The sequence below is a fragment of the Clytia hemisphaerica genome, unplaced genomic scaffold (genome assembly GCF_902728285.1).
Source record: "Clytia hemisphaerica strain Z4C2 unplaced genomic scaffold, Clytia hemisphaerica genome assembly, whole genome shotgun sequence".
NCBI classification, from domain to species: domain Eukaryota; kingdom Metazoa; phylum Cnidaria; class Hydrozoa; order Leptothecata; family Clytiidae; genus Clytia; species Clytia hemisphaerica.
Window position 1 is genome coordinate 996,773 of NW_027104548.1, and position 21,338 is coordinate 1,018,110.

Below are 21,338 nucleotides of genomic sequence, written 5' to 3' on the forward strand. Positions count from 1 at the left end.
ACGTGCTTTCCAAACCCGCCATTTCGTTCGACGTTTTTTTAAGGAAAAATTCACAGAAGACACTTTCAAATTCACGATCTTCTTCAAATGTAAGAATTGAGATTGGCATACATGTTTTTTCTTTTATAAGCATAACGTTTATAAGCATATGCAGGCTCAGTTTTTGGTACCTAAACAATGGCTCTATTGTTTGAAAACAATAGAATGCTAAGCATAATGCGAGCCTGATGTAGGGGCAGACACTTGCTTATAAAAAAAAGACATGTATTTTGTTGATTTGCTGTTAAGGACTCTTAAGTGTAACACGTAGTCAAAAGTCAAAACAAAATTACAATCTTTTAACGCTTTGTCCGTTTTCCATCTTATAATTTGAAAATTTCCTCACATATTTTTTAGAAATTAATTTATTTATATTTTCTACTTAATTCGCCAAATTTTTACCATCAATTTATTGTTGTTCACATAATTATTAATATCCAAAATAGAAAATATTACATTTTAAATTATCTTAATTCTTAAACCAAGTCTTTGTGACCCTGGTTCGTGCGAATCAAAGTGTAATAATGTGATGCCGACCCACGTCTAGGTCGACACCACACTATTAACGGGTGGAAGACTAGTTCAGACATCAAACAGAGAAGGGGAGACTGTACGTATTTCTGTACTGGCTATATCTTACATTTACATAAAAGTCTTACCTTATACACACACCACAGAAACCCACCACTCCATTTTAGGTTCGAAACTAGACTTTCAGATCAGGCGATCTGAGCAAAGCAAAACACTTTTAAGTTCATTCAACCGTAACGAGGGCGTTACGGGCGTGAATGGTGGTTTCCGGGTGTAGTACAGAGGCTATAGAATCGCCTCTGTAAAAAAGTATAGACTACCTTTAGTACCAATTCTCTTGTGGACTTTTTTTCGCAAATTACGAATTTGGAATTTTCGCGTTTACAAAATTTCGTGAATCGGCTTCTTTTCACCCAATTGCTTTTAATTTCCCAGAGGTTTTGGCCAGAATTCAGATTTTAAATTTTTAAAGAGGAATAATTTTCGTGAAAATGCCAAATTCGCGAAAATCGCGATAATTTTGATGCACGCAAAATTTAATCCGCTTAAGGTATTATTTTATTTACTGGTATTTATAAATTTTAATCGGTTTTTGGTGTTGTGATAACTAGGTGCTCCTTGATATTAACATATTTTCTAGGCTTTTTTGAAATTTCCCATTTTTATGATATTATTGCAACTCAAGTAAGTGTAGAGAAATGTTTCGTCCAGTCAATGTCAAACAGAGTCAAAAAAGTAATATTATTTCCCTTTTTTCGTATCTAGTATAAAGTCAACAAACCAACTCGAACGTAATTATTTAGGTTTCAAAAAGATTTCAAATAGATTCGTTGGCACAGCATTCACAGGTGGTGTCAACATATCTTTTGACGATACTGGCAGATGAGTAAATAAATCATATTACCAAAGACTAATAAAAAAACGATTATATTTTCATCTAACAAAATGTACTAAAGATCATATTAAAAAATAGTTTGGTTTGTAAGGAGGGCTATACCGTTGAGTGTTTTTGTATAGTTTTTTATCAATTTTGGATATTTTCCTGGTACGGTAATGGCTAGATTACTGGTCATTGCTTGTGTGTGTTTGGTTGCTATAGTGACAGCCCAGCCTCGTAAGTTACTTTCAATTTTTTGACGATGGTCTTTGTGTAAGAATAGAATAGACTTTTTCCCTCCAGGTTATTATCAATAAGTGAGTGAACTTTTGGTACCCAAGGAATCAACAACGATAAAAGTAATGGTTAAAATACTTAAATAAAGAAAACAACAGAAGAAAAAAAAGGAGTTATTTTGCGTCTTGGTTCCGTCTCACCCACTTTGAAGGGTATAGTGAGGCTTTCGTGCGACGCTTGAAAATTATTTTCATGCTGCTCTTAAAAATCTTCTCCCTACTTTAAGAAAAACTCTCTCTGGTTATTGCTATTTTTATGAAAACTTTGTTTAAGAATGCCGGACGGAGTTCAATTTTACGGTATGCTATAATGACAATATTCTTCTACTTTTAGATTGTCGAGATCAACCAATAGGTGCTGAAAATGGAAGATTGAGAGACGATCAATTTGTTGCTTCAAGTGAACACAACGAGTAATTTTCTTCTCTTTGTCATCCTAAATTTTTGTTACCCAAAAACTCAACAAACTCTGCATAACTTTCAAGTCCATTAATCCAGGTCAAAATCGAAAATTTTCCGGCCCCTCGGCGCAAACCATGGTTGCGCCTCCTTAGTCATTATATTTTTGTTGGCCCCCTCACTTTCAAAATCGTGGCGCGGGCCCTGCTGTAACCTTTGATAAATTTAAAACTTCCCGAAATTATTTCTCGATATAAGTTATGGTCTGTGACAGATTGATACCTTAGCCCTTCTATCTTGGGGGTAGTCTAAACGAATTTTTTGATGCCTTTTGAAATATTTATCTGATCGACTTATAATTTTGCAAGTGTGTACCAAATATGAATTGACATCTTTGGTTAAAATTTCGGCATCATTGAGTCACCTGATGACGTCATCGTTCTATCCTCTAACTTTTTTTCACTTTGATTTTTTTCTCAAAATTTGCGAGGCAACTCCACGTGACATACATTTTTGGGGCAGTAGGTCAAAATTTGCCACCTGTTGGTATCGTGTATTTTACAGACCGGACAAAATTGCCTTTTTTGCCTAAACAGCCCTAGGATACTGCATCTACAGATTGGAAAATGCTTTGGACCTGAGATTTTGACAAGTGTTAGGCATTGATAATACAAGCTTGCAACCAAAATCTCAGCAACATGAGACAATCGGTTATGCTGAAAGTGAGCATTTTGGGTAAAATACGGACCGGTCTGTAAAATACCAACCATTCACGTGATGAAATTATGGACGGTCAATATCTATTACTGGTGAAAATTTCAAGTAAAAAGCTCCGGTAGTTCCTGAGTTCCGACAAGTTGTCATCGTGTATTTTACAGACCGGTCTGCAAAGTACCAAATACTCACGGGAACAAATTTTTTCTGTTACTAGTCTATTTTAATTGACAAATCAGCTTTAAGAAACAAATTTCAGTTAAATCGAATTAGTCAATCAGTCAATACATGATTTTGGTAAAGTTCACATTCTGGTCTGTAGAATACCAACTAGACAGGTGGCCGAACCAAATTTTGTAAATCATCTTCAATATACATATCTACCACTGGTCACAATTTCAAGGTCATAGCCAATGTCAATCATGAGATTTTAAGAGGGGCCTTGAGCCCCCCCCCCCCCCAAGATGCTTCCCCTAGTAAAAAAATAGGAAGATGCTCGAAGGGTTACATATACCTTAAGTGGATTAATTTTAATATGGATTTGATTTTGCGATTGATCAACTTATTGGGAATTTGGAGATTAGATTGGTTAGGGAGTTAATTTTGTGAATGGTCGATTTTGAACTTTTGGCGGGAATTTAATTTTGTATAATATTTTTTGAATATTGTAGCATTAGCAACAACAGACTGAAAGTCTTTTACGTCTTTTCTAGATATCATGGTGCTCACTTAGCTCGTTTGAATGGTGGTAACGCTTGGTGTTCAAATGAAACTGATCCAAAGCCTTTCATCAAGGTATAACTGGTGTACAATTATTGTCAGAATTTTTGGCAAAAATGGAATTTCCCTGCAAAAACTGCAACGTAGCTTTTAAGTGTCTTATTTAACTATGGTTTGGAAAGTACAGTTTTAAAATGAGACTTCTGAAGATCCAAAAAAAACTTGTGAATGATCCGACTAGGCTGAGATTATAGCCTGAAAGCCATTATGCCCCTCCCAAATCGAAATATCTGATGATGAAGTGGAAAGTCTGAAAATGTCATTATCGCCCGAATTTTAAATTCTCCAAAACGCAGAAAATAACCAGAAATGCCAACATATTCTGACCATGATTGTAGCACCTAAGAATTAAACTTTGAACAACATTGAGAGCTCAATACAAAAATATTCACTGAAATTTTACGCATCTGTTTCTTCATTAAATACTTACTTGAGTGTTAATTTTTTCTCAAAGATTTTAATTTTTCTAACAATGGTTAAGAAACGGTTGATTACTTCACTGATACCAACATTTGGTAATTTCCGTTGGGATAGTAAGTTTTAACAACATCACCCAGAAAGAAAATACCAAAATATTCTATGATGTGCATTTTCACTATAGGTTGTTCTTGACGGGGAGTATGATATTTACGCGATAGCAATCCAAGGACGTGAACATAAGCGATACAGCGGGTGGTACGTCACGCGATATGCAATTCTTGAACATTACACAGACTTTAGGGGACACGATGGATACAAACAAATAAAGGTAATTTGTGGACTTTAACCGAGGCTTTCTAAAAACAATTAAATTCATAACAAGACATTGATAACTATCAAGACTCATACAGAGAGCTTTTGGATCATGTAGAATATAGTTGACTCTTTCTTATTCGACTTTCAAGGCAAGGGGCAAAGAATCTTATTCGAATCTTCAGGCTGGAATGGATCGATGTTTTAGTTTGAATTACAGAAATATTCGAATTACAGAAGTTCGAATACTCCTTTAGGGGAATGCGACGGTCTATTGCATAACTAATTACTGCATACTTCAGTGGATACAAGTAAAACCAGCTGGAAATTAGATATTATACCTGTGAAAAACTTTTATTCAAATTGGCACGCTTTTGTTCTCCCGAATTATCACACACATTAGATAACCCTGCGAATCTTCCAGTGCGACGTGCTATAAAGTATGAGGGTTTATTTCCGTAATACGGAGCAGATAATTTCCGGCCCAAATGGCTGGAGTAATTTAATATCCGGAACTAGGTCAATAGGTTTTTGCATTCTCCCAAACCACTATTAGAGAGAGTTGACTACAATCCCTCGCTCGGTAATTTCTCTTTATTAGGTAGCTGATGGACCACAAAATGATACGGAAATTAGAAAGGTCGCAGTCCGGCTCCGAACTAAAGAGGTTTTGATTAAACCTATGAGATGGTATCCACAAAAAGATAATTTTGTTTGCCTTCGACTTGAATTATATGGATGTCCAGGTATACATTTCACTTTTTCACTTGAAGTCGCTTATTTTGCATTCGGTTTTCGAAGTAAAAGTTTTTCATGGAGAAAGAGAGTTAAACAATAAACAAATCAGATAGTTGATCCAGATAATTCAATAACATTCTTGTCACCAGTATGATCCTTTTCTTGTTTCCAGTACCAAAGGATCATTGTGCGACATCTGGGTGTGATCATTGTAATAATGTGAACGATACTGCTGTATGCTATTGTAAAGAAGGAACAGTAATGCACTCTGATGGAAAAACATGTGTCGGTATGCAGTCAAATGTCTAACACGTCTTCTGTGATTCTATTATTTGCTTACTCATTTAAACCGTAAACGAAAATTTCTTCTTCACTTATAAGGATACTGCTCTACTGTTGAGGCCTTTAACTTTTATAGGGCAAACCAAGTAAATATTTTTTTATCTGAAATGCTTCATTTAATGCCCTTAATGGCACGAATACATACCTGTTTCATTGACTTGGTCAGACATTGAAAATGTCCGGTATGGATGATACGAGAGTGACGAGAGTATTCCAAATGGAATGAAATTTTAGGCTATATTCTTCACGGGGCAATTTTTTGGTCGTATTTTTTCAATGGATAGAAGTCGTCATATCAGTGATATGGGGGTGTACGGTTAGTGTACAGAATTGTCTAAAAATACCTTATAAAAGCTGCTCACAGCTTTATGATACTTATTCGTTTGAATTTCAGATATCGATGAATGTAAATTAGGAAAATGTGACTTGAATACTACAACATGCCACAACAGAGACAAGACCGTTGATCCAACATACCCTGGTTATCACTGTCAATGTCATTCTGGTATGACCAAAAAGAATATTGGGGACAATACCTGCGTTGGTAAGTGTATTTAGCTCAAGTATTGGATCCTTTGATTGTTTGCAAATCTGACTTGCGATTCAAGAAAGTGCTCTATACCATCGGTAAAGAATAGAGACAAATTTATTTTCCGATACTCGGAGTTTCGTGCCGTTTCAGGCAGTCTTCAGTCATCCTTTGCTTAAAGAAAAAAGCCTTGCTTGAATCCTTGTTTGTCTGTCCCATGTTTATCGCTATTTAATTGCTACAGAAACTCCTCACAGTTAATCCAGGGACACTTGAATTCTCTGTGGAGGGAAATTTGATATTTACGGATCGGCGAGATGCACCATATTTACTCCAATGACGCTATGTACTTGCTTGATAAAAAATATTGGTTTTCTTTTTTGCGGTATTTCTTTACAGATAGAGACGAATGTTCACTTCCCCAAAGTTACCACGGTTGTTCGCAAGTCTGTGTGAACACAGAAAGAAGTTACCATTGTGAATGCAACTTTGGATACCGATTGGCTGCTGATAACAAAACTTGTATCGGTAAGTTTGACAGGGTTAGATAACAACAAAAATCTGAGAATTTCAATGCAATAACATTTGAGGTTTTCAACTCCAACCAAGCTACCCTCTTCCGTGCTACTTTTGACGTGAGGGTTAATTCTCACATGATCTTGTCTATGTTAAAAAGGAAATGTCAAATTAACATTGGAATTTTCGGAATAAATTCGTAAACAGGGCACAAATGACGGGTTACTTTGTCAATAATTTGGACGGGGCGAAGGTTTATGAGTAATTTGAACTTTGCTTTTTAACCTTATAGTGGTCATAATACGTAGATATTTGTTCGAAAAAGGGCTGTTTACCGGCCCTCCACCACACCAGCTGGTCATAGTTCAGAACCAAAACTTGCCAAAGCTTTTGTCTCAAACCCATTTTTAGAGCCATAATCGCCATCCGAAGTTAGGTTTTTTTTAAACAACATCGTAGACACGATTTTAACAAAATATTTTTTCTTCTTTGCAACTCCCAGATATCAATGAGTGTACTGAGAAAACTGACAAATGTGACAAAAGAACATCAACTTGTCGAAACGTCGGCGGTTCTTATAAATGTGATTGTCTCTCTGGTCTGCAACACCAAGCTGGTGACCGCAAAAAACACCATTGTGTTGGTAAGTTCGTTCGTTCGTTCGTTCGTTCGTTCGTAAAAAGGTTTCTACTCTGTAAGCACCGAGGTCGTTTACTCACCAGTCTTTTCTTACTGCATTGGGGAATTGACAAACCCGCCCATCCATTCATATGTTTTAAATTCTTTTATTATTGAATCATCTCTTTCAACACACAACAAATGATTTTGTCTTGCGTTCTAGCTATCGCAAATTATAATGATTGTTTTCTGAAAACCCCTCCCTTGAAAAATGCTTTCCTTTTGCACTAAAAGTGCCTGTGATTCATTTGTCTATTCATTTATTTTCTTTGATTTTCCATATTCAGATATTGACGAATGTGCGAAAGGAAATGTAGGAGAGATGTGCCAACACATTTGTCACAACAAGTATCGTTCTTACGAATGTCAATGTCGACCAGGATTCAAATTATACATCGATGGTCGCAATTGTCATGGTATGTTCTTTATACCTCCTCAAAGGATTTTCCCGTAAATCTAAATTTTAAAACAATTGGTACAGGGGGTCTTATTTCCAGAGGGGTTCGGATACCCCCAAAAGTGTTTATTAGGTAGCTGAGAGTATCATGCTTTAGTACTACTATTACTGACTAATTAACTCTTCTAAGAAAGATTAAACCTACCTCTCGCTAGTATCTTGATCTACCATGAGGTACTAGAATGCATTCACCAGCTAACGATTTTATCAAAATTTTAATTTATCAAGATATTGATGAATGTAAAACATTGAAGAATCCATGTGGATTACACGAGCAATGTGAAAACACTGTTGCCACAAAGACTGAACCCAAAGGTTATAAATGTGCTTGTGTAAAAGGATACGAAAGAGATGCAAAGACTGGCAAATGTGTTGGTAAGATTCGTTTCGTCTCTGATTTGTCTGTGATATTGGTCAATTGACGAGGAGAGATTTGGAACCAAGAGTTTACAAATTACAAATTATCAGTTCTTATGGTAACTTTCCCTGGAAAATGTATCTGTTCTTTTCTTGCCAGACTCCTGGGTAAATTTATCTGTTCTTGAAAAGAATCAGGTTACTGTAAATTTACATCTGTTCTGATTTTAAATCATGACTACTAGAAAAATTCATCTGTTTTTGTGTTCTTTTAAAACCTTAGACTCTGGACTATCGGTTTTTCGCACTCGTCTTAGACCAGGTGGACACGCCCCAAGGGATTATTCCCAACCTGATTTATCAACTATCTGTATTTTTCGTATGACTTAGATATCAACGAGTGCTTACCTGGTAATAAGCCATGTTCACACTACTGTACCAACACTGAGGGATCCTTCAAATGTTCTTGTGATAAAGGTTTTTATTTGGAAAAAGAAGTCTTTTGTAGAGGTAAGCTTTCTTATAACAATTAAACTGCTTTTATAGAACTCATAATTATCATCATTGTACTTAGAGCTCAATTTTTCCCCAGGACTCGAGACAAATCTGATTTTCTAGCGATCACAATGTGTTTCTTCATTTCGCATGATGTGTTTTGGAAATGGACATACGACCAATAATTACATCGATGCCATATTTAATGCCTTGCGAGATAATCAGCAAAAGATTGATTTTTTTATTGATCCGCTTTTTCAGATAAAGACGAGTGTAAACTTGGTTTGGACAATTGTGATGCTGGAACTTCAGATTGTGTCAATACACACGGCTCCTTCGAATGTCGGTGCAAATCAGGCTTCTCCAAAGACAGTTCTGGAAAATGCTCAGGTAACAGTATTAAAATCGATAATTAGTAGTTAGTAAGTCTGCGACTAACCGAAGGTAGAGGAGGAGGCCACTTATTGTTCTCCCCGGATTGCTCTACTTACCCTTGATTCTTCTCTTTCATTTCTGAGCATTAAGCATAGAGTACGGTCGACGATCTTCGACGAGTTTTGAGCTTTTCAGAAAGTAAGCAAATTGAGTGCTAAAATATCACGAAGAAAACAGCCAAGACTTATTGCTCTGTGGTTGAAATGTCTTAATTTCTTAGGCTTTTCCGATGAACATTTATATCAAACTTCGTTTTCTATATTTCTATAGCTATAAAATGTGGACCGTTGAACTCGCCAAAAAATGGTTTCCTTCAGCCTCCAAACTGTTATCAAGATAAAACAAAACAATTCCGAGATGTTTGTCAATACAAATGCAATCCAGGGTATGAGTTAGATGTCGGTTCTGCCCCAGATGCTTATTGCAATGAATTTGGTCAATGGGATTTTAGAGGCAAATATGAAGCTCGTTGTGTCCGTAAGTAGAAATTTGTTCTTGAAGGACATCACTCAACATATCACTTACCATTTTCTTACATAGCATTTTCATCTTTCTCCCCTTTTGGTGCGGCTCCCCTTTTTCGTTCATTCTGTTTTGTCAGAATGGAGGTGCGCGGCTCCTATCATAAAGAAGAATATCCTTAATTTGCTTATCTTAATCTTTGATCTCTTTGGATAAAATGACTAGACTAAGTGCCAGACTTCAATATCAATTCCATTTCTTTTTTAGCTATTCGTTGTCCAAAGATTGCACTGACCTCCAACATGCGTGTTGCACCAAGTTCTTGTGCCACTCAAGGTGGTGAATACAACAAAGATTGTCTTATTTACTGTATTAATGGAGCTACATTAACTGTCGGCTCTAATAGACTACTTTGTCAACAAGATGGAAAATACAGCCCTTCATTGGATAAAAATATGAAATGTGTTGCCGGTAAGTTTCTATCCTTTACCACGGAAAGTCACGTGTTACACTTTTTGACCAATAAGATTTAGTTATTTTGAGCGGGAAACAAACACTTTGTTGCTTTTCTGCGTTTGTGTTATTCAGATGTCTTTGTGTGGGGCATAATATTCCTCATTCAATAATCAAAACCAATCATCAAGAAGTAATCTTAAAGAAAGTTCAAAAAATCGAGGATTTGATTTTGGATTCATTTGTAAATATTAGTCAATATTTGAAGCACATGATTTTTGGCAAACCTTTCCTATTTTCAGTTAAAAAATTGGAGTGTCCAAACGATATTGTGCTGAAGCTTCCACTCGGCGCTCATTCCATGGCTTTGCCTTTGGAAAAACTTGACAAAAAACTGGACGCGTCTAAATTGTCATCTGAACCAAGTGGGGTTTTGACAGGTAATACTATATTCGCTTGTCTTCCGATTGGAAAAAAAAAAAACGTTTTTAAGTATCAATGTGTTTGTCTATTTGCATTACGAAGAAAAATTACTATTGCCAAAAAATTAAAGTAACGTAATTAAAGATTTTCCCATACAGACAAGTAATAGAGACAGACACAGTACTTTTTCCGGACACCGTAACTTGTACCGTTCCCAGGTGTATCACTAAACATTTCTAAAAATAAATTCTCTTCTACTGAAAACAGGTGATTACAAATTCAGATCCAGCCAACAATCACATCCTGTCAAGTTGACTCGAACAACTCAGTTCTCATCCTCTTCCTGTACTTTTTACGTCACCGTACAAGACAAAGAAGCTCCGGTCATTGAAAATTGTCCGGAAAAAGTCTACGTGAAGTTAAATTCGCCAAGCGGATTGGTGAGCTGGACAAAACCTATTTTCAAGGATAATGTTGGTATCACAAAAAGATTTGTCAACTTAAGAAATGACGCCATCCGTGGTGAACATGTTTATTATGTATACTATGCAGCAAGTGATGCCTTCAACAATGAAGCTGTATGCCGATTCTTCGTCCACGTCTCAGGTAATTGTTCTCTTCTCGTTCATTGGATATTTTAACAGATTTTACACATTTAGTGACTGTTTAATGCAATTGAGGACTACTTAAAAGCATCTTTCCTTTTGATGTTTGAATCAGTGTAATCGACATTTTCTGGGCCGTTGAATCCAAACTAGCAATTCCACTGTTATTATTTCTTAAGAAATCTGAAGGTGTAATCAAGAAATTTCAATCTTGAATTTGTATGAAATTAGGATGGTGGAGTGACTGACGCGATTTTGACGCAGTTTTGACCTGCAAAATCGAGGACGGTAAAAGCAGGTAAAAGTGCTGATTTACCGTCGTTCTCAGTCAGTCAGGATCTAGATAAATCGTACATAGTAATCGTACATAGACTCGCTAATACTCTACTTGGCGGATGCGATGCTAGTCAGTCGACACCGACATCGGCTAGTCATTTACTTTATGGAGCAAATAATAAACTCAATTTTTTTTTAATTTCTCTAGCTGAATATTGCGACAAAACAAACTTACCAGGAGCAGACGGAGCAAGCACCTTCTTCATCGGAAATCAACCAAATCTTCGCGTGCTTGTCAATTGCCAAGCCAATCATGTTCTCGCCTTCAATAACACAACCCCTGCAAATATGTTCCTTTGTCAAAATAATCAATGGGGATATGTACCCGATTGTGTTGAAACCTTACCAAAGACATCTGATAACTGCCCTGCTGGGTATAATATTATCAAGCCCAATCCATATGTTCCCATAGTTTGTGGTAAGTCCCTATAGTTCGACTGGTTAAACACCTTTAAAATGAACTTTTTATGAAGTCCGTTAGCTGGAAAACAACTGTTTTGATGACTGTAAACATGAGCTTGATTTTCATTTTCATTGAAATTTAGATTTCAGGCCAATGAACTCAAAGGTTTCTCAGCAAAAACGATATAAAATGGAATTTTAAGGCGAAATTCAATGATGATATATGAAGTTCACAAGAAAAAAAATCAAAAGATAACCGTGCAAAGAATCGACCCACAGTATGTAATCATATAACTTTCTTTTTCCTTTTAGCTAAATGTCCTAAAGGAACAGTCGAAGTAAATGGCGTATGTGAGAAATGTCCAAAAGGTTTTTACAACAGTCAAACAGGATCTGTGAAGTGTACGCAATGTCCCCAAGGAACCACCACACAAGAGGATGGACAAAAAGATGTCACCGGTTGTCAAGGTAGCTTAAGTATTGTTTGTTAGATTAAACAAAATATGATACGTTTATGCTGTAAGATAAATTCAATATATTTTCTCAGAAATTTCATTTTATATTATAATTTTCATATTTCGTAGGTTTGGTAGTTTGTTTACATTTTTAGGTTAGCATATTTGTTTTGATTTTGACATGATGACATCATCACTTTTTGGTGCACATTTGGTGACTTTTCACACCAGACCACAGTCATGCCTCACTTTTTTGACCACCCACTTTTTGAGCATAGTCAGTTGACATCTGACATTGGTCAAGTCAGGATGTCACTACTCAAACATTAAATTTGATTTACATGTCAAAGAATTCTTTTGAATGTTCACTCAGCTATCAGTATAGCCATATTTGATTCACTCACTCTCAGCAAGATTCCATATGGCAGCTGTTTGAACGCTACGCTCAACAATCAGTAAAAGTTACAAATCGTTGCTTTGTCAACTCACATATTATCTTGCCAAACTTCAATTCGACCACATTCAAACAGATATCATATTCAAACCGACTTCTGTTCACCGCATGTATCACTGACGTTCCATGACAGACCGCCCAAGACGCAATATCCAGCGATTCGACTTTGCGATTTACGGATCAGACGGTCGAAAGGTACCACCACCACTTGATGATAACATGTCCAGTCAGTCACAAAGTACATCAGACCAAACTATCAAGATGGAGCAACCTCCAGACAGAGATAGATTATCTACACCTCATTCAGTCGAAACCGACCAACAATTACTTACTACAACCGATTTAAACGCATCTCAAGAGGATGAATCTCCTGATTCTGCGTCTCAAGCGTCTGCAACTCCTGATGAGTCAAAAGACCTCCCTAAGGAACAACCACCGGCAGCGGACCCATCAACTCCATCTAGACGGATCAAACCATTGACCGAGACACCACCGTCTGCCATGAGAGACATCAAACTGCAACTCAATCAAGTATACATACTACAATCTGATATTGAACTTTGTTTGGATGAGGTAACAGACTTAATTGATGAACACTCAATCCACAATGCTTCAATCAAAGACACTGAAAGTATCCTCACTGAACTGAAAGAGCTACGAAAGGGACTCCGTGCGAATGTCAAAACTTTCTCGAAATTAGCTCCCGACGAGTATAAATCAATTCAGCCGAGTATCCAAAATGTATTCGATCTCATCAAAGACTTCATTGTAGCAGCGAAAAGTCACATCGACGAGGCCAACGCCACATCCTCAAACACTGTTGTTGAATCAACCAATTTTAAAAACGAACTAGAAGCAATGATGTTCTCCGCAAATGATATTGTAGATCATATTAGTGAACTAAAATTGTCTCTTGATATTGATATCACCAAATTTGATGACTCAGAACTTTTACAATGTAAAACTGAATTACCGATCTTCGACAAAAAGTTATCCACCATTGCTGACAGGTATGAGAGACTCATTAAATTTCCTGTTATGAACATCGAACTTTCAAAATTAATTGCAAATATTGGTGTATCTTACAAAAGTGTAAAAGCCAAGAAGTCTTCAATAGCTTCAAAGATCAAATCAGCAATCGAATCGATCGAGAGAAGTAATGAAATTCAAATCTTTCGACGAAGCCAAACTCGGAATCGACTTGCAAAAATTCTCTGGTTACGATTCCAACACAGACATTTACACCTTCAGATCCGACTTTGAGAAGATCAACTTGCGCAACACTCCAAAACTTCTACTTGCAGATCTTCTTATCAACAATTACCTATCTGAACCTGCACTGTCGCTAGTCAAGGGTATGACAGACATCAACTTGATTTGGAAACGACTCATTCACGCGTACGGCAACACAAAGGTTCTACTCACCAAGAAACTCAAGGAACCTCGACTCTGTCTCCAAATCTAAGGATCCAACAAAGATTATGTCGTTCATCACTCAACTTATCAACACCATCAAGGACTTGGTCAGCTTGGCCAAGACTCACGATATAGAAAACAACCTCTATTTTGGTGATGGCTTGAACAACATCTACGCTCTACTCGGTGACGCAAGATGCACACGATGGTTTTCCTCAGTCTGCGACCTCGACCTGAATGAAAAACAACAATGGAGTCATCTCATCGACTTCCTCGAAAAGGAGGTCAAAGTACAACAACAACGCGCATTGGTCAATCTTCAAGAGGACAAGCCTCCAAAGAAACCATCTCTTCCACGAGGGAGTGGAGGATATCACACACCATCACCTAATCCTCCACCATCAACTGGACCATCAACTGGACCATCAACTGGACCATCAACTGGATCATCTCAATCAAAATGCTACTTCTGTGATGGCAATTGTAAAGACCAACACGTGCCAACCAAGGGGCCAGGAGGTTCCATGGTGATCCAATACTTTGCTTGTAAAGATTTCACAGACAAAACTCCAGCTGAACGGTTATCAACACTTTGGAAGAAAGGACTTTGTCACCAATGCCTCCTACCAGGGGCAAAACGTCAAGACTTGAAGCATAAGAACGGTCAATGCCAACATGACTTCATATGCAAACATCCATCTCATCAGCAATATACCGTGAAACACCATGTGCTTGTATGTGAGGAGCACAAAGCAACACAAGAAAACGAAGAGCTTCTCAACAAGTTCAAATCCAGATTCATTAACCGGAATCCTTCACTACAAAGCTTCTCACGTGACATTCAACTATCATTCTTCACAGCCAATGGCGCCGAGCAGCCAAGCGTGGTTGGTATTTATCTACTTCAACAAATCACTGTCAACAATCAAACCTTTACCATCTTCTTCGACAATGGCTGCAGCGATTTTGTAATCACGAAAGATGCTGTCGAAAGACTTGGACGACATGCAACCAAGGTTGGTGATGGAAGCTTTCAGATCAGTGGTATCGGAGGAGCAACAACATCATCAAACCATGGCGTCTACACAGTCAACATCCCACTTGCAAATGGTCAGCTCGCAACAATGACAGGAGTTTGTCTCGACAAACTGACACAAACGTTCCCTACGTATCAACTTGGTGAAGCGGAATCAACAATTCGTCAAGCATTCCATGAAAATCCATCATACCTACCCAGACTTCCAAAATCAGTTGGAGGTGATGTTGACATGATGATAGGTATGGAGTATTTTAAATTTCACCCACACATCATCTTCAGACTGGCAAATGGTCTATCAATCTTTGAATCCGTCTTCAAGGGTGCTGACGGTAGTCTCGGCATCATTGGGGGACCACATCAGTCATTTGCTGAAAGTCACAAACAACATTTTGGGCAATTCAACACCTCGACATTCAAATCAAATCTCAGTTACCAATCATTGGTCGCCTTTGATACGTCATGCTTCCATATCAACTCAATGAAGAACTTTGAAGCTTCAGAGAACGTTGGATCAGAAATTACTTACAGATGTGTCACGTGTCGTGATTGCAAGGCATGTAAGAGCCATATCGAAGACATCAGCATCAAAGAGGAAGTGGAGCAAGATCTTATCAAGAGATCCATCACTATAAATACAGAATCAAAAGTTGTTACCGCCAAACTGCCGTTCATCCACGAGCCATCAATCAAGCTATCGTCAAACGAAGACAAAGCGCTCAAAATTTACTATCAACAACTTCGAAAGCTAAACAAGGCAGAAAACTTAACCGACAAACAAGACATCATCCTATCCGAAAAGAAGATGCAAGACCTTGGGTATGTAGATTATGTCGAAAATCTCCCAGAATCAGTCCAACAATCATTGTCAAATCAACTTCATCACTTTATACCTTGGAGAGCAGTATGGAAACCAAACTCTGTCAGCACTCCTTGTCGAGTTGTGTTTGACGCATCAAGTCCAACTCCAACTGGCAATTCACTGAATGACATCTTAGCAAAGGGCATCAACAGTTTGAACCGATTACAAGACATTGCTCTTCGCTGGAGGATCCATGCTTCCGCATTCACAACAGATGTTCGCAAAATGTATAACACGATTCGATTGGATGTTAGCCACTGGCAATATCAACGCTACTTATGGCAAGAAAATTTATCTTTTGACGAACGTCCAAAAGAAAAGGTAATCAAGACCTTAATATATGGAGTACGATCAAGCGGCAACCAAGCGGAATATGCACTCCGAGAAGTCGCAAAATTATCATCCAACCAGTTTCCAGAAGCTGCTGAAATTGTCCACAATGATATGTATGTGGATGATTGTGTCAGCGGTGAGTCGTCCAAGAAACTCGCCATTCAGCGTACACAGGAATTGGAAACAATCAGCAACGGAGGAGGATTCATGCTCAAAGGAGTTGTCATTTCAGGTGAAGACCCACCAACATCAATGAGTGACGATGGCAGCTCAGTCTTTGTGGCTGGTATGAAATGGTGGCCCAAGGAAGATCAGCTATCCATCCATATTCCTCCAATGAATTTCTCAGCCAAGAAGAGGGGTAAGAAATCAACATTACGTCTCAATCAGATTCCAGACAAGCTCACCCGAAGGCATTGTGTATCACGCACCGGTGAAGTCTTTGATCTACTCGGATTACTCTGTCCAATCACTGCATCACTGAAGCTTGACTTACACCAACTCGTCACAAGAAAGCTGGATTGGGATGATCAAATCCCAGACGACCTTCATCCACTTTGGATCAGTAACTTTGAGATGATGGAAGAGCTCGACTCACTCAGATTCAACAGAACCATCGTCCCAGAAGATGCAACAAACCTCGATCTCACTACTGTTGACTTCGCTGATGCTAGCAAATCTTTGATATGTGTATCTATCTACGCTCGTTTCAAAAGGCGATGTGGTTCATACTCAAGTCAATTAGTTTTCTCTCGTTCCAAATTAGTACCAGAAGGAACCTCTCAACCACGTGCTGAACTGCTTGCAGCCCTACTCAATGCACACACAAGTGAAATTGTTAGAAGATCCTTCAAAAAATGGCACCAATCATCAACAAAGCTGACTGACAGTCAAATCACACTCTACTGGATCAGCAATGAAACCAAATCACTGAAGCAATATGTTCGTAGCCGTGTCATTGAGATCCTCAGATTCACCAACCGAAATGATTGGTACCACATCAAAGGTGAAGATATGCTTGCAGATATCGGCACACGACGAGGCACTTCAATCAATGAGATCAACAACAAATCAGAATGGTTTAATGGATCAGCTTTCCTCTCTCTAGAGCTGGACAAAATGCCAATCAAAACTGTATCAGAAATCAAGATGACAGCAGCTGAAGAGAAGGAGGCACAACTTGAAACATACAACATCTCGACTGCAACTTCATACGTCGTTTATTCACCTACTTCTTCATCAAAGATTGCTGAAGAGGTTCAAATCAGGCTACAATTCAGCAATTACATCATCAATCCAAACAAGTATCGTTTCAACAAAGTCATACGTATTCTAGCACTGATGATCAAATTCATACATCAACTCAGATTGTCTCACAAAGGATTCATAAAATTTCACTCCAACTCAAGTCTGAAGGACGTTCTACCAACAGAAGAAGAGATCAGACAAGCCAAGCTTTACTTCTTCAAAAAATCAACAGAAGAATTGAAACACTTCACCAGTTCAAAAAAGTTTCAAGATATCTCCCACGAAAAGGATGGTATCATCTACCATACAGAACGAGTACTCAACATGAATGACACCACCATCGTTGGTCGATTCAATCAAAGCATCAAGGATCTCACTTCAACATCATTTGTCGTTCCAATGTTGGAAAAGTTTTCGCCAGTTGGAATTGCCATTATCAATGAGTTTCATTGGAATCATCCTTCCGCAAATCACTCTGGTGTCGAAACATCACTTCGATACGTCAATAAAGAAGCATACATCCTCGAAGGACGATCAATTGTCAAACTTATCAGAAAGTTATGTCAACGTTGTCGTTATATTCTCAAAAAGACGCTTGACGTTGTCATGGGGCCTGTTTCAAAACACGTTCTCAACATTGCACTACCCTTCTACACCACACAAGTGGATTTATGTGGACCCTTCGATTGTTACTCGCATCACCATAAAAGAACCACCATCAAAATTTGGTTTCTGGTATTCTGCTGCTCCACAACTACAACAACGAGTATCAAAATCATGGAAGATTACAGCACCCAATCATTCGTCCAATCGTTCATTCGCTTCTCATGCGACGTTGGATATCCCAAAACGCTTCTTATTGATGCTGGTAGTCAATTGATATGTGGCTGCGAAAACATGAAGTTCGACTTCCATGATGCCAAGTATCAGCTTCACACCAATCAGTCTGTTGACTTCAAGGTTTGCCCGGTTGGTGGACACAACGAGCACGGAAGAGTGGAAAGAAAAATCAAGGAGATCAAGTTGTCACTCGAAAAGATATTCGTCAAGAGCAAGCTGTCAATTATGCAATGGGAGACAGTTGCTGCATCAATCAGCAATAGCATCAACGACATGCCAATTGTCATTGGCAGCACAACCTCAGATCTTGAAAACCTTGACATCATCACTCCAAACCGTCTCAAACTTGGTAGAAACAACGCAAGGAGCCCTACTGAGCCACTACTAATCGAGTCAAATCCAAGCAAAATCATTGACGACAATCGTAAAATCTTTCAGTCATGGTTCGAGAACTGGTTACTTTCGCACGTGCCCAAACTGATTAATCAGCAAAAATGGTTTCGAACGGATGACGCTCTCAACGTTGGAGATATTGTTTTGTTCTTAAAGAACGATTCTGTTCTTTGTTCGACTTATCAGTATGGTATGGTTTCAGAATTGGAAATGTCGAATGATGGTATTGTTAGACGTGTAATTGTTAAGTACAAAAACTCAAATGAAAAGGTATTTCGTGAAACGAAACGCTCAATTAGAACTTTGATTGTGATCAATAGATCCAATGAAATGAACTTTATTAATGAAATTCAAAACTAAAATTTTTTCAAAAAAAAAAAAAAAAATATTTTTTTCAGTTATTTTCATTCCATGGGGGGAGTGTAAGATAAATTCAATATATTTTCTCAGAAATTTCATTTTATATTATAATTTTCATATTTCGTAGGTTTGGTAGTTTGTTTATATTTTTAGGTTAGCATATTTGTTTTGATTTTGACATGATGACATCATCACTTTTTGGTGCACATTTGGTGACTTTTCACACCAGACCACAGTCATGCCTCACTTTTTTGACCACCCACTTTTTGAGCATAGTCAGTTGACATCTGACATTGGTCAAGTCAGGATGTCACTACTCAAACATTAAATTTGATTTACATGTCAAAGAATTCTTTTGAATGTTCACTCAGCTATCAGTATAGCCATATTTGATTCACTCACTCTCAGCAAGATTCCATATGGCAGCTGTTTGAACGCTACGCTCAAGAATCAGTAAAAGTTACAAATCGTTGCTTTGTCAACTCACATATTATCTTGCCAAACTTCAATTCGACCACATATGCTTGATGCTATATATATACAGTTGGTACACTTTCTAATTCGATTCGAGGGGGATTGGATTTCGAAAAATAGAGCGTATCGAATATTAGAACGTCGAATTAAAGAGTGCCAACGAAAGTCTATTGCTATTTTCAGGTTCCATATTACTGTAACCAATTTATAACCTGATCCTAAAATAGTCTCACTTTCATGAAGTCTGGGATCAAATACTTGCTGAATATACATGGGACGATATTTGATATTTGACATTCCCGTTCTAACTTACTTTTAGAGTGCTGACATCCACTAACGGATTCATGCTCCCTTTGCTAATTGCGGTTTTGTAGAAGTTTGTGATTCAAGACTATATTACTTTCTGATGGTTTTTCTTGTTCTTTGTAGCCATGTGCGGCGAAGGTGAATATTCGAAGAATGGTATGAAAGGATCAAGCGGTTGTCTCTCCTGCCCTGAAGGCTCCTTCCAAAATGTTAAAGGACAAACACAATGTAAAATCTGCCCTGCAACTGGAGCCTCCGATAAAGGATCCAAAACTGAAAACGATTGCAAAGGTAAAAGAGACAAGGGCATGGTTTAATTCATTAAAAAGACTCCAGTCTCGTCAATGTTTCAATAATTGGATACTTTAAATACTAAATATTGTTGTACATAATAAATAATAAAAAACGAATTGATCTTTAGTGGGTCCCTTTAAAATTTAACTCTTGTTCTCTTATCAAAAATAACGTTAAGGGTAAATTTTAAATTTTTTTTTGAATAATTTCAGTGGTTCCTGCACGTATCGTTCAATTCAACTCGACTGCCACCTTCACTGCCGGTGGAAGTTTCCATATCAACTGTATTGCTATTGGCAACCCTGCACCACGTGTTGATATCAAGAGTACTGAACCACTCGGAGACGGTAGGTTTTACGGCCGTACCACTTACCAACGGTGGACCCCTACCAACTGGAAAAATAGGCCTAAGAATCCTGTTGTTGAAACATTCACATTAAAACGAGCTGAACCATCATAGGGCATAATACCCATAATACCCTGTATTTATTTAGCAGTTGACATTATAATTTGAAACCCCTACGTATATTATTTCCACTGGCGAAAAATAAGATGAATGTGTATTTGTAGAATGCGTGAATTTGTAATAAAAGGGTTAGGGTACTTTTTAAAACACCTCTAATTCTGGCCCATTTTATCAAGGCCTCCAGAGGACAGGTTGCAATTTAAAAAGCATACATGTGTTAAGCAACATAAAATAACAAATGTGTCCTTAAACGGAGTATATCATGAATAATATTTTCTCTCCTTCTAGCTTCAAAACGAGGTCAACAGATACGAACATCTATTGCAACCGGTAAAGGATTTATCGTGCACCGTCAGTTGACCATCACAAATGCCACCGCCCAAGATATCGCAGTTTATGAGTGTGTTGCCAACAATTTGGCTGGTAGCACCGGTGGCAAAGATACCAGAGAGTGTCCAACAAAACTTTTTAAACCAGTCACGTTGTGATGTTTTAAAGATTTATTTTATTAAATGATAACTATTTTTGTTATAAGAGTTTAAGGGGTTAATATACGAAATATATTCTTCATAATAATACAATTACTATTACTTTGCCTGATTTTCTTTATTGAATCCGTTGATGAGACTATGCATCTGACTTTGAACACATTCGCCTGAGGTAGGGGCAATGAGCTTGAAGACCGATAGAAAAAAGAATCTTAATATTAATTTTGAATTCAGAATTCAGTCATTATTTCTTTTTGATTAACCATTAGAAGTTTTTTCCTTGTTCCAGATGAATGAAGGTTTGAAATAAAAAGAGA

The 21,338-nt window shown here is 37.7% G+C and overlaps 1 protein-coding gene across 1 annotated transcript; it reads left to right on the forward strand.

Annotated features, from left to right (window-relative positions):
* The first annotated feature begins 1,333 nt into the window (after window positions 1-1,333).
* On the forward strand, window positions 1,334-21,114 carry LOC136822791 (signal peptide, CUB and EGF-like domain-containing protein 3). The gene is made up of 22 exons (XM_067079079.1): window positions 1,334-1,684; window positions 2,078-2,156; window positions 3,570-3,651; window positions 4,238-4,384; window positions 4,970-5,114; window positions 5,279-5,395; window positions 5,843-5,992; window positions 6,377-6,505; window positions 6,996-7,136; window positions 7,459-7,587; window positions 7,857-8,003; window positions 8,376-8,495; window positions 8,742-8,870; window positions 9,186-9,392; window positions 9,645-9,848; window positions 10,133-10,270; window positions 10,521-10,859; window positions 11,343-11,612; window positions 11,909-12,064; window positions 19,897-20,064; window positions 20,280-20,414; window positions 20,822-21,114. The coding sequence occupies exons 1-22, from the start codon at window positions 1,624-1,626 to the stop codon at window positions 21,019-21,021; spliced, it is 3,393 nt and encodes a 1,130-aa protein (XP_066935180.1). The 5' UTR covers window positions 1,334-1,623; the 3' UTR covers window positions 21,022-21,114.
* The last annotated feature ends 224 nt before the right edge of the window (window positions 21,115-21,338 follow it).

Excerpts from the sequence above, each read along its gene's own strand:
- LOC136822791 (XM_067079079.1), top strand. The coding sequence starts at position 1,624 with ATGGCTAGATTACTGGTCATTGCTTGTGTGTGTTTGGTTGCTATAGTG. Across the intron at positions 10,271-10,520 it reads ACCAAGTGGGGTTTTGACAG|GTGATTACAAATTCAGATCC; the intron begins GTAATACTATAT and ends TACTGAAAACAG. Across the intron at positions 20,415-20,821 it reads TACTGAACCACTCGGAGACG|CTTCAAAACGAGGTCAACAG; the intron begins GTAGGTTTTACG and ends CTCTCCTTCTAG.